The sequence below is a fragment of the Phaethon lepturus genome, unplaced genomic scaffold, assembly GCF_000687285.1.
Source record: "Phaethon lepturus isolate BGI_N335 unplaced genomic scaffold, ASM68728v1 scaffold12645, whole genome shotgun sequence".
Taxonomy (NCBI): Eukaryota; Metazoa; Chordata; class Aves; order Phaethontiformes; family Phaethontidae; genus Phaethon; species Phaethon lepturus.
Genome location: NW_010542756.1, coordinates 1 through 13,487, shown reverse-complemented (window position 1 = coordinate 13,487; position 13,487 = coordinate 1). Strand labels below are relative to the sequence as shown.

At 44.6% G+C, this 13,487-nt stretch overlaps 1 protein-coding gene across 1 annotated transcript in view; it reads right to left on the bottom strand.

Annotated features, from left to right (window-relative positions):
- The window catches only part of PAPPA (pregnancy-associated plasma protein A, pappalysin 1), a gene marked incomplete at both ends in the record, with an annotated part of 128,286 nt that extends 114,802 nt beyond the window's left edge, over positions 1–13,484 (bottom strand). Inside the window, one exon of the mRNA XM_010288141.1 lies at positions 13,277–13,484. Coding sequence (XP_010286443.1) covers positions 13,277–13,484 — 208 coding nt within the window. The remainder of the gene's footprint in view (positions 1–13,276) is intronic.
- Positions 13,485–13,487: the final 3 nt, after the last annotated feature.

Sequence of the window (13,487 nt, the reverse complement as noted above, 5' to 3'; positions counted from 1 at the left end):
TGCTGAACAGCTGGTTGGATTGCTTGGGTTTGGAAGAATGCTGGCCACATTGCCTACTTACGTGCATCCTCCTCAATGATGCACAGAAGATCCTGTGCATGGGGAGCGGAAATACATCACTTCCAGAAGATACCGAAGTATTTTTTAAAACAAATGTATCTGAACACAAGTTTAGATCCTGACTCAAGATTTATGGCCAATTTCAGACACACAGATGTCCAGTAAAGTGTTGCTTTCTTGATACTGGTGCAAGAGATGTTCCTTGTGAGGGAATGGAGGGAAGAGATGGGCGATGGTAGGAAGAGCTATCCTAATCTCGTTTCCTTCTTCCCTCTATCTAATGAAATACATAGCTCCCATTTCATTTAGTGCCTTCTCAAGTATCAGAGCACAGAAACCGTTCACCAGAACAATCTGGCTTTCACAGCGTGAGACAAAACACAAGGTTGGGGCAGAAAGGCCCTTGCTTCTCTGCCTCCGTCATCAGCGCTTGAGGCAGAGGTAAGGGTTTGGTCCAGCACTCAGCCTCGCTGCAAGGTGTCTTCCTCCATGAGTGCAAGTGCTCCTGGGCCACCTTTGCTGCCAAATCCCAACCCTGCAGAAACCTTTGGAGGAGAAACAGAGACCCCTCACAGTATCATTTTGCCTCTGTGAGATGCAGCTGCCATTGCTTCCCTCTCTGGCCTGTTCCATGGAGCTGCAGGTGTTTGGATAAGGCCATTTCTCAGTAAAACTGGTGGTATGCTGATGTTTAAAATAAAATAAAATAAACCTGTAGTATTACAGAATATAGCTGAAGACCACCCCTGTTTGAGCATTGCCTCTGGTGAGACATAAAATGTAAACAGTCTGTTTGATTAAACCATCTCTAGTGAGAGGACTTTGGGGAATTCCAGTCTTCCTCAGCGCAAAGAGCAGGAGACACTCTGCTCTTCATTAATTCAGAGCTCTTCAAAGGGCAAGAATGAATCGCTCAACTTTCCTCCTAGGAGAAACTGTTGATAGTTATCCTGGAATTCTTGGAGGAAGATCACCAGTATAAATCAAGTCCATTTCCACCACCACCAGCCCTCCTTCTTTATTTAATCTGTTCACAGGCAAAGGGATTATGTAACAACTGATAAACTTTGTCCATGCTGCAATAAGAAATGCTCATTTCTGATTGTCTCCCCGCTCCTCATTGGGATGGGAGGTGGAGAGACCACACTGGAATAGTCTTACAGATAAGGCTATTAATTACATAACAAAAAATATTTGTACAATAAGAGAAACTGTTCTTTCAGCAAAAAGCAACAGATAAGACTATTTTAAATCATCACATTTTAAGGTATGGAGATTCTGCCAGCACTGGACACCTTTTGTAATACATCTAAAACTTCAAGGCTCTTAGAACTAAAAGTGGGACCACAACTTTCACATCTATTATATCTGTTAAAACTCCGCTATTCCCAATTTATTCCTTATTCCTTTAGTGACATGAGCACTGCATTAATACCACACCTCTGCACAAGTGAGGAACCACAGCCCCGACCAGTGCCGCCTCCTCCACTCCCAGAGCTTTTCTTTATCTGATGATTTTCCCAAGCATTTTGAGTAGCTAGAAAGGCTTTTTAGAGGATCCCGGTGTCTCCTGGAAGGAAACAAACACATAATTCCCTCAGCTCCTATCTGAGGCCACCAAGGTGCAGTACTAAAGGCACAACCCAGAAGCAGTCACAAGACGATAGACTTTTTCTTAGGTTCTCCCTGTGCTGTAAGGGGTTTGGAGGACCTCTGGAGCAAGTTAAAGCATTTTGTGTTTTCCCGCTGACAGCACTGTTACCACCTCTATCTGTCCCTTACTCCAGAGCTCCTGGTGACTCCAGAGCTCCTGGTGACTTCAGAGTCCTGTGTTACCTACTTCCTTGGGTCCTGCTCACTCCTACCTTCCTAAGCTAGTGGTTCTGTGAGAGTGATGTGCAACACCAGATGCATCAGCCTTATGCTCAGACTATAGTAGGACAATTATCCTTTGATATATTTTAGTCCTTTTGCAGCCTTTGTGCAACTCAAGAGCAACAGTTTTGCCAGGAGCCAGAATCTAAATTTTGGTGCTTTAAAAAACAAGACAAAAGCAGTGGATTTATCAAGAAGAAATTCTACAAGTTCATTGAAGCTAGCCTCCTTGCTCGGGGTTCCCGAAATACTGTCCATGCTGATTTTAAAGCAAACTGAGACTATAATTTTAGTCCCTCTTTTTTCATACTTTCCGTGATGAAGGAAAAAGAAGAGAAAGACGCATAGTTAGACAGACAGGCAAACATCCCGTCAAAGAAACTCCGACAAGCAGATGCAGAGTAGGAAGCCTGCTGGCTCCAACCCACAGCCTGGACCTGAGTGCACGGTTGATTTTCATTAACTAACTTTTCTTCCTGTGAACTGAACTTCCTCTGAGGGTGTTTGTTTATAAACAGAGGATGGGATATTATTACTGGAGATGGGACAGTATGGGAAGGGGTGAAGGAGTTTAGGGCCACAAGACAGGACAGTAAAGTTCAAAAGTGTTTGTTGCCAGAAACACAAAGGGCTCACTGTAAAACTGGTATACAGCCTAATTTCACAGTCTAAAGGGATTACGATAGGTATATGCAGAAAATGCTCCAAAAAGTAAAAACAACCCCACACTGTACAAATGTTTCCCACTGCATCACCATAACCATTACACACCCAAATGAAACCATCGACAGCGGTGGCAGTGGTTGGAGGTTGTTCTCCATGACATCCACTTCTCAGCTTGCTCATTTTCCCCATTGCATGCCCCAAATCCTACGCAGTCATCGGTCTGGAGCACCCCCCCCGATTTCCTCTCCAAAGGAGTTACTCTAGGTTTACATTGGTGTGTTCAACAGCAGAAGCTGGCTTGCACTGCTCACCCTTCCATCTGCCAAGTACGTGTTTCAAAATTGTGTGCGTAATGCATTCAGTTAACATTTGCTTTTTCTCCCAGTACTCCTTTTCTCCCTGAACATCTCCCTTCATAAGCTACAGCACAGGAGGCTTCCAATTCTTGTCTAGTTTACACTGAAAATAATTCCCATTAAATTATCACTGGTGAAAGGTGTTGTTTTGACCTCAGAGAGGTTTGTTTATCCACAAGAGAGATGCAATGTAAGACAGTAGTAATGCAAGCTCCAGATTTCAACCTGAGCACCTCAGACTTTACAAGCACAGATGCTGCTGAATTCAGAACAAAAGTGTGTGGGCTGTACGATGTACAGCCTCCCTGTTGACGCTCCTGACAGAAACACCGGTCGTTTAGCTGTGAGGGTATGCACTAGATGATGATCCCTTCCCAAAACAGTCTGGGGCACTAACATGCTGTGTGCAAAGCCCCTTCTGCAACCTCTTACCTGGTCCATATTTAACTATGGGGTAAATGAGTTGCTTTCACCCTTAATCAATAACCTGAGATATCCAGAGACAGATTTTCAGCGTTTCCTAGGAAGATAAGCAGTTACAACTTACATGTTTTACAAGCTGTTTCAGCAAGTCAATATATTAATCAATGTGCAGATGTATGAAAAGTATCAAAGTATTCCAATTTAAGTAAGAGTACTCTGAACTAAGGGGCTTTGGTGATATTTGCTTTTCTCTCCCATTATGGGCTACATATGCCGTTCCATTCGAGAAATACAATAATTCATGCCGATTCAAACATCACCAGCACGTCTGGTTCAGAGATATTAATTCCAGACCATCTGATTTTCTGCCACGTCCAAAGAGCTCACGTCACAAATGGCAACTGCCTTCTTCACCCATGCCCTGTGTCGCCAGTGCCTTCAACTGAGCAACACCAGGTAAAAGACTTCACCACCACCATTAGCTCAGCACAGCAATCACCCGGCAAAGACCCATCAGCAGCTACAAGGAAACATCCTACAGGAATTAGAGTGTGTTGACTTCGCGTGGAGAACAACCCAGGCTGAAGAATAACCTTCATTGCCCCTAAAACAACCACAACAGTTTAACAAAAGGCCAAGCCTGCTGGGCTCTGTTTCTTGCTCTGTCACCAACACACTACCACATTTTGGACAAACCAGAGCATCCCTCTGTTCCCCAGTTTCCCTCATTTTAAGGGCAATATTCTCCCACGCCTGAGAAACTTATCACCACTACCAGCAGGATGTTTTGAGGAAGTTATGGGGACAAAACCGCAATCTTACTGCAAGGATAAAGGAAAATAACAGTACTAGGACACATTAGCACAGGAGAACTAAAACCTACATTCAAAACTAAGTAACACTGGTTACAGTGGAGGCCTCTCTGTTCCATTCCTTTCCCTGTCTTAAATAAAACAAACAAAATAATGGTGATAAGATCGCTTTCCTCAATCCAATGGATGATCTTTGTGGCTACGCTTCCAAGACTAACAGCAGAAAATAGGCAAGGAAGAAAACGAAGAAGGAAAGGAGCCTGCAGCTGATGCTTGGTGTCGGGAACAAGGCTGCTCTTCTCCCAATTCCATGACGACAGAAGACTCCCGGGAATCAGATGAGAGAGGGGAAGATGGGTCAGAGGAGAGAAATCCATATGGGAAAGTGATTTAAAGCAAATAAAGGGACAATAAGTTAGATAAGGAAAAGGAGGAAAAACACAGCAGAGGGGAGGAAGGAGAAGAGATAAAAGAGCCCTAAGTATCACTCAAAAGGGAAAAGCCTACCAGACCCCAGGAGTTGATCAGCAAAAAACAGAGTGGCTTTTCTTCTCTAACACAGCAATTCTTTTGCTTTCATGAGCTGGTATCATCTCTTTCAGATGCTGCTTCACCAGGCCAATTCCAGATGCTTCTCAGTTTCACTTCACCCTCACTCCCTCTTTGTGAGAACAGCCGCTCGCTCCTTGTTTGTGTACTGCTAGGATGGATATTAAACAGAACAGTATCAATAATTCCCAGAAAATATGCATGAGCATATGCCTGACTAAGCACACAAACACACAGCCTGCTTACCCTCTGTTCCCACGGCACTTCCTACACGAGTTGGCTGAAGCCACCAACCTGGTGGCCACCCTTGGTCTGCAAGGAGGGGCTACCATCCTCCTGCGGCAAAAGATGATGAGAACTAATGAGAGCGCAGGGTTACCCACAGCACGCTCTTGCTAGGGAGGAAGAAACCAGCGACTGTGTGGAGCAGGAAGAAGGGAAAGACGGGGGAATCAAGGACACCAGATAGTAGAGAAAGAACCGAGACTATGATAGTGATAAGAGAGGGTGGAGAGATTGGACAGGAAAGTTACACACTTACATCACCCAGCAAAACAGAAAACCAGACGGCGTGTTTTGAATAAGTGCTCTTGTTAACACTGAAAAAAACCAAAAAGAAACAAAAAAAAAAAAGAAAAAAAGAAAAAAAGTGTAAGGTTGAAAGAGACGGAAGCCAAAGTGGGATTTGGAGAATAGCAAAAACAACTGAAAAAAACCCCTGTCCCCTTCCCCCGGCCAATTCCTCTGACGTTAGGGCTTCGCAAGTTTTCTTCTCTTGTATCCAAAGCAAGAAAGGACAGCAAAATAAAGGACATTAAAGCAAGGACCATGGAAGGGTCCAGGCCACAGAGGAGCAATGCAGAAGATTCTTTGAAATCAGAGCCTAAGCCAGAGTCAGCCAAGGTCAATGGTATTTTTTCATGATCTTAAACAGGTTTAGGATCAAATCCATGCTGCCTGCATAAATCTAACATGATGAATCCAGCCTCATTCTCACCAAGGGATAATCTGACTTATTTATATTTGTTCACAGTGTTAACCATAATACATACTGCACCCTCACTTGGTGCTGGCAGCCTTATGGATGTTGAACAGTCCTCAGCTAAGCAAATCGTTCTGATCACTATGGACAAGGACAGCAGAACACAAAATTCTGGGATATGATATTCACTCTTGTTTTTAACTCGCTTTTTTGAGTTCTGCTCTGCTCATGTTCAGACTAAGAGTGCTTTGACTTCCTGGATGGCTTTGGGAAGAATAAACTCTATAATAGGCACTAACATCAAATCAAAGCAGTTTACAATTAAACAAGCTGCTCTTCCTTGATCATTGGAGTTTAAATGCTCTATTGATCTGGGGAAAAAAAATCAAAGGTGCTTTGGAAATTGTGTGTTTATGTGCATGAATGCTCACACCAGAGAAAATGAAGAGAAATGTAGGGACAAGCAGAAATTAGCAGAAGAACAATCAAGCATTTCTTCTCCACAAAAAGCTGAAATAAAACTAAGAATCATATCCAGATGTCAGCTACTCCAAGGCAGGGAAATGCCTGCAGAGTAATATAAGGTCGGAAGAAAGATACACCTTCATTTTTAGAAGTCTCATTTTTGGGAAAACAAATGAACAAAAAGGACAGCACAGTCAATTGTTCTGTGCCCAGAACAATGCATGAAGCAAATGACCAGAACTTAGGAAATAAAAAAGTCCAATATATTTTGCATATTTGAAATAGAAAGAAAGTAATATATACTGATCATGTAAAGACAGTATTAGATGAAAAATTTGGTATTCTTGAGAGAGGAGGTTAAATGAAGAAAAAGATAACATTAGACTAGCTGATATAGTTGAGAGAAAAAGGTAGAGGCTTTTGATCAAACAAGACTTTCCTGATGCATTTTGAGAATAACCTGGAATGCAAGGTTTGAAGAAGTAAACATGTAATAAAGCGAACACGTTCGTTCTTACTATTACGGAATGTAGGAACTGTCACACAGAATAAGACTGGAGAAGGGTGGGAAATGTTTGATAAAATATTTTTCTCAGGAAAAAGGGAAATTAATCAAAACAGACTATCTGTGGGAAAGGATCAGTTTTGGCAAATATTCTAACACAAAATTTCAATAGAAGTTTCATAATTGTCAAAACACCTGATTCCTTTTTAACTTTCTGAAAATAAGAAAGCCGATATCTTTTACCAGCAAATGTTTTTCTTTCTCATACTTAACACTTTTCTAAACCAATGCTTTGGATTTTACGTACTGAAGATGTCAATCTGTCCTCCTGTCTTACATTATAGTGGTGACACTTGGTCTTAGCTAAAGATCTTTGGTTTATAGTAGAGCACTGGGAAATTTTCTGTGGCCTGTGCTATATCAGAACCTACAAAGTGGATATTCTGTGAATGTTTGCACTAATTATCTGCTGTTGTATCCCTGACACTGCAGGGGACTGAATTTGGCAACCCAGGTGGTCCCTCCTCTGCTTCTGCTTCTATAATTTCTATCACAGAAAAGAAAAGAGGAGCTGAAAAAACAACAGCTAAAATTGGAAGGAAAACTATTATACAGGAACATTTCAGCTGACCCCAATCATGGAAGGGTTTGTTTTTGTTTTTTCAATACATCTTTTTGAAAAAAGCCACTATATTTTGGCTTTTTTCTGGCTCAGACCAGCACAAGCAATGAAAATGCAAGGTGAAAGCACTCAGTTAATCCCGTGGTCTTGCGAGCACCTAAAACCCATTGCTCCTGCAGTATTTTTGTGTTAAAGCAGCTCAGGCAGGCGTCGGGGATGCAACTCTCTTGCGACAGACCTGAGGAGCTTGGTACCTGTGTCCTGACCGAGTCAGACCCAGGCTCCAAAGAAGATATATATCCACCAAAAATCCCCGCTCCACCCAGCTGGCATGCCCCTGCTGCCTTTAACTGGGGTCGGGCCCCAGTGACCAGGGAAGTTCCCACCGGCTGTTCGGCTCTTTGCTGTTCAACGCACCCGGCCAAGGATCTCTCCCGCCCTTGGCAAAGCTTAAGGAACATGTGGAGCAGCATCAGCAAACCCCTGGGCCTGCTTTAAAAGCAGAGACCTGTCCCATTCTTCATGAGAAAGGTGAGTGGCACCTACCTTCATGAGTGGGTCTGGGTTAGGGTCCCCGGGGAGCCAGCCTCATCCCTCCCAGCCACTGCAGTGCTCAGCGAGACCTCTGGGATTTGGGATCTAAGTGCATCCCTCACTATGCCATGTGCGGCTGGGGATGATGGTAGGCACCTCCACATCCGCTCGGCATGGCTGTGGGCTTGGGATCCCCTCTGCAATGCTCCCCTGGCACCATGTGGGGAGGCGACGCGGGGACCTGGAGAGCAGCTTCCACCTGGTGCAATACCTTTCAGGCATCTGAATCTCCAACCAGGTCTGTCTTTCCACAATGCCTTAGCGTGCGAAGGCTCTCCAAGGGCTTCTTCTTGCGCTCACCACTGAGGCTTGCCCGCCGCAGCTCTGCTCTGCACTTCTCCAGACGTCTCCACGAATCCCTGAGGAGAGCCCCGCTCCCACTCTCTCTCCAAACACCATCCCCTCAGCTTGCTTTCTGCCTTGCGCGTGTTTTTCTAACTGAAACAGGCTGGTTTGAAATAAATCAGTCCAAAATGAAGCTTGGAGAGGTGAGTTTAGCCTGGGACACATCTCCATGCCTACAGAAGACAGCCATACATCATTTAGGAATCTAAATTTACCATCTTTCACACACACAGAGTCAAATTTCCCTCCTCCTTTTATTACCATTTTATTAATTAGAGCAGCCCACATGTACGTGCTTTAAGAAAAAAAAAAACAAACAACTTTCTTCTAACTGTGATGTTCTGACTTCAGTGTGTAGCTGGTCAAAAGAATGAAACCAATTAAAACTGGAGAGCATATGGAAAGAAAAATTATTTTCTTCAGCAGGCTGAAGAAAATCTGCTGTTAAAATGCAAACATTTAGTAAATGACAAGCTATGCCGTATTTTTTCAGTGGCCTGTCAAGGCCTCAGTCAAGCCTTGTCCAGATCCATAGTCATGAAGTGGCTAATCATTTGAACCCATCCACAGGGAAGCCATACCATAGAGCTACCTGTAGCCTTCAGCACTGGTGTACTGGAGGCTTGTCACCTTGAAGGAGCATCTGGGCAGGTGTTCAAGCTCCTGTCACTTTGGTCCAGCCGTCGTTCCCCTCCGCCCATCATGCCCATCACCCCAGGAGCTGGCACAGGGGTGCCGGTGAAACGCTTTGCGTTTCACTTACTCGATAGTCCTTCATTCTAGTACTTCATTACAGATCAAAACAGGAAAATTCATGCAATTAAAAGACAACAGGCAGTTGAAGATGAGAAAATGCTGCATTATCTGTCTACCTACTATTTTAATGCCACTGAAACTCAGAGTAAACTCTGTTGACAACATCCTCAAGTTCCCAACACACCTGCTACAAGGATCAGCTCTGGGGACAGGACCCAGCTCACCAACTCTACCTGAAGTGTATTAAATCAATATCAGACTCCAATACTTCAGAAAGGAACCAAATTAACCCCCAAAAGTAAACATATATTCTCAAATCCTGTGGGGGGAACATACCTATGCAGTGTCAGTTACATATCTTTATAATTGCCCAATTATTGGACCTCGACACAGATGTTTCTCGGTCTCTTACATGCAAGAGCTGTGGCTTTAATTGAGTTCCACTGTGCTGATTTTGGCATTTCTTTCCCTTTGGATTCTGCTGCAGTTTTATGTTCATCAAGGACTGAAGTTGGGAAAACATAGGCACTCCCTTATATATGAAGCTTTATTAAGTTGGGATCATGCTCTCTGTTGGCAGGCAGAGGAATAGAGAGACAGAGGAGAATGAAATCAGGAAGGGGGGAAAAAAAAAACCAAAACACAAATAACTTTCACTCTTCAGAGCAGGCACGCCTTCTTACTCGGGCTCCCGCTGCCGATCATTCATCCTGCTCCTCTCAGCTCCCAGCCAGTAAAGAGTCAACATCTCATTCCTATGAAAACATGAGCTATTCCGCTCCCGAGCCATATACCAGAAAACACACTGACAGGGACTCAGAGGGATCCTGTTTCTTAGGATGGAGTTGCATTTCCACAGTAGAACTGAAATATCTTTGATTACAACAGAAGCAAGGTCAACTGTGCTTTGAAGCGTCTTATTTTGCATGGCATGTGTATTACCCAACTTGACTAACAGTCTGGACCTTAACTCCTTCCTTCACAACTAGAGATGCATTCAAAAACTCTACGGGGGAAAGTGCACAAGCTTGCATGATTAATACCACGTGCATATGTGTGTAAGAGGGATGTACTGTGCTGTGTGGTAGGTACGCACATCCAAGGAGCGTTTGTCCAAAAATTATGTGGTCCGGAGAGGGAGGCAAGTACACGCGAGCTGAGAGCTGCCACCGCTGGAGAGCTGCACCACGGGAGCCACACAAACGAAGAACAGCCCAGCTCTGAAAATGCTTCTGAACTTTTGCATAACACAGATCAATGGGTCAGGCTTCTAGTTTCCCAACAGCTTTCCCTGACAAATGCCAGAAGAGATATCAGTGAAGTCAAACAGGGCAGCAATAACATCACTGCCAACCAGGGTGAAAATTGGCAGAGCCTGGCACCAAGGACTGCCTATCATCAGAGACAGGGCATGGCCCGGCACAATGACGAACCCACTTAACAGCGCTGTAAAATTAGCCATTTATGAAAACAAATTGAATACTGCAGCAGAGGGTGACGTAAGGAGAGTTGGCTCCAGACAGAAACAGAAACTCCTGTAGCCTGGATTAGCAGAAGAGCTCCGTTATATCAGGGCTCAGGCATAGAAGCTGATAACAACTCGGGTCCTACATGAGATTTTTAACAAGACACAACAGGCTTCTCCTATAGGCACACATGTGGCTCCTATACAACTTGTAGTGACTACATACAGGCCAGCAAGGAGGGATGGAAGAGGAGCAGTCAACACAAGCAGAGGTGAAAGCCAGAAAGCAGATGAAGCTATGAGGAGGACTCTGAAAAAGAGGTGTCTTCCAGTCAATCCTGCCCTCTCCCTCAGGTCTGTACAATCACAGAGTTTCTGACTTTGCAATTGGGATGGAAGTTGGGGAGAAACTCACTTCTGGCACTGTCAGCAAGTTTGACCCAGTCCCCGCCCCCCCCTCCAAAACACCCAGAAGGGCTCTTGATTTCAGTAGGGTCCTACAGATGCAACTTCAACAGCAGAACAGGGCTTCTGAGTCTGTCACATCCCAAAACAGTGAAAATGAGAAAGCCAAGAGTTTTGGCAGCCAGAACCCTTGATTTCCTCATTGAGGGAAGCGTAATCTCTCCCTAAGCTTGCTGCAGGTCTGGGAGGCTGTGGTGTGCGGAGGATACTCCGAGTGAGTTCCTCTTGGACCTCTTCCAGGTGTTTACACACAGAGCCAAACCTGGCTCCTCTTCAAGACTGCATGCGCGGGGGGGAGGGGGAGCTTAAAAATAAAATAAAAATCACAAAGTCCTCCTGAGCTGAGCTACAAGCTCCACAGTGCTAAACTGGGACATTTCTTTTCATTTTTCACAGTGGAATGTTATTTCCACGCATAAAATGGGTCAAGTGTTTTATACAGGCAACAACCCAACCTCCCCCATCCAATTAAAGTATTCTACTACAAATGATCTTTGTGTGTGTTTGTCTAGGTTCCCTATTGTATGAATTAGAGATACTTGCACCAAAGACAGACACGGGGTCTTAGGTGTTGGATTAAACACATTAAAAAAATATACTGACCGTGTTTTGCCACTGACAAGATCGGTGTAAACCCAAATTCTGCCTTTCTTAACTTGAAAGAGAAGCACTTTGAGCCTTGGCATTTAAGTTAAGATTGGGAACCAGAAGAGTGGAGTATGAGAAAGCCAGGGAAAATAAAGCAAGTAATAATCTATTTCACCTATGAAATTACTCATCTGCCTGTCCTGCTAAAGGCAAAAGGGACCAGCCCATGCCCAGCACCTCCTGCCCACCCTGGCAGCCACACACAGCGTGTCCCCCTCCTCACAAGTGAGCAAAGCAGCTGGGGTTGGGGAAAGTTAAGGAAATGCACTGCTGAGTTCATCTTAGTTTTTGTTTTCCTTAGGACAAAGCAACTTTCTTGCGAGAGGACAGTCGCGCAGGTCAGGGACGGGGCAGCGGAGATGGAGACAATCTGGCACGGGAGAGGCGAGCTGGGCTGGCGTGGAGCAGCCGCGGTGGTGGTACCACCGGCACGAGCATCTGCTGCTCCTGGTAGGAAGTGACTCCAGTTAAAGGGAATGGGGAAATCCTCCCTGTCTCTTTAAGGCATCCTAGGACATGGAAACTTTGTACTTTCAGGGAATCTCCTTGCCAAAAGAACTGTAAAACATGTCTTCCACCCCCCCTGCCCGCCCCATACTCGTTTCTCTTTCTGACTTGTTTTCTTTTTTTTTTTTTTTGATGGCATTTCCATTTTCTATGACTTCCTTCAGAGCAAAGATGGATGTGGCGACATTTATAAGGGTTTGTAACCCTCCGAAAAGTATCCGATTTCACGACGACTTTGTTGCACTTTATCACTGAAGTGGGGAGGGGCGGGGGGGGGAGCAAACATGGGGGACAAGGACCCAAATTCATGATAGGCTCATAAAATTTAAATAAGAAAAGTGCAATATTCCTCATTATTGTTCAGCTCAGACAGCATAGACTGGTAGCTGCTTTGAGTACTAAATGATTTTATAGGGCTATTTGACCTTACAATCATTTGTGTTACACTTGCCATTGCTAAGGGGAGACAAAAATACTCAACACATCCTCTAGCTGCAGTGCTAGTCCCAGCCCCAGCTGAGTGTCGAGGGGTTGGGAACTTTATAAACTCATTTGATTCATTTGAGGTTTCACAATAGCCAAAAGTTCCTTTATAGCTTTTTGGAAACCACATGCGAACACTGCATCTAAAAAGGTAACAGTCAAGTACACTAAAGAGCTAATAAAACTAAGGAAATCGTATAGGGACCTTAGATATGCATTTCTTTGCAGCCACACACTAGGCACATACATTTCTTTTCATACATACATAGAAGCTACTTTCAAACGCTCTATTTACAATTTTCCAACCTGAAAATTAGGTAAAACCCCACCTTAAGAGCGCTCTCTCCTCTCTGCATCTTAATCCGTACACACAGAAATCAAGAGACTACCCAGGATACTGCCATTTCCCTATGCAAAAGTTTACATAACTTTTTCTGCGAGCATACACTTTCAGACAGTTTCCCGAGCTCTGGTATTTCACCAAATCTATAGATACTAAAGGCACCCGTGCGTGTTTACGCATGCACTCGCACACATATGTAGGTTGCAAGGCACACACGCACATTTAAATGTACACAGACATGTAGTAGACACACACACGCCTGCAGCGGGCTGTTCTGCCAGCTCCCGAAACGTAAAAGGGATTTTTTTAAAACGAAAAGGGGAGCCGCCAGCCACAGGCACGACGAGCTACCTACCTGCAATGACAGCCGGAGATCTCTGTCCTCCTTCAGCTTTCAGCCACACTTGCAAAGTGAAGGCATCTCGGGGCAGCTCAAGATCTGCCTTCAGCCGCAGCTGATCACCTTGTCCACTGAAATAGAGCGCCCTGCTCGGGCTGAGGGACTCCTCTTCGTCCTTCACCTCCCGCTGTTGCCTCCTGCGGGGGCCATGCCCGGGCTCCAGCCC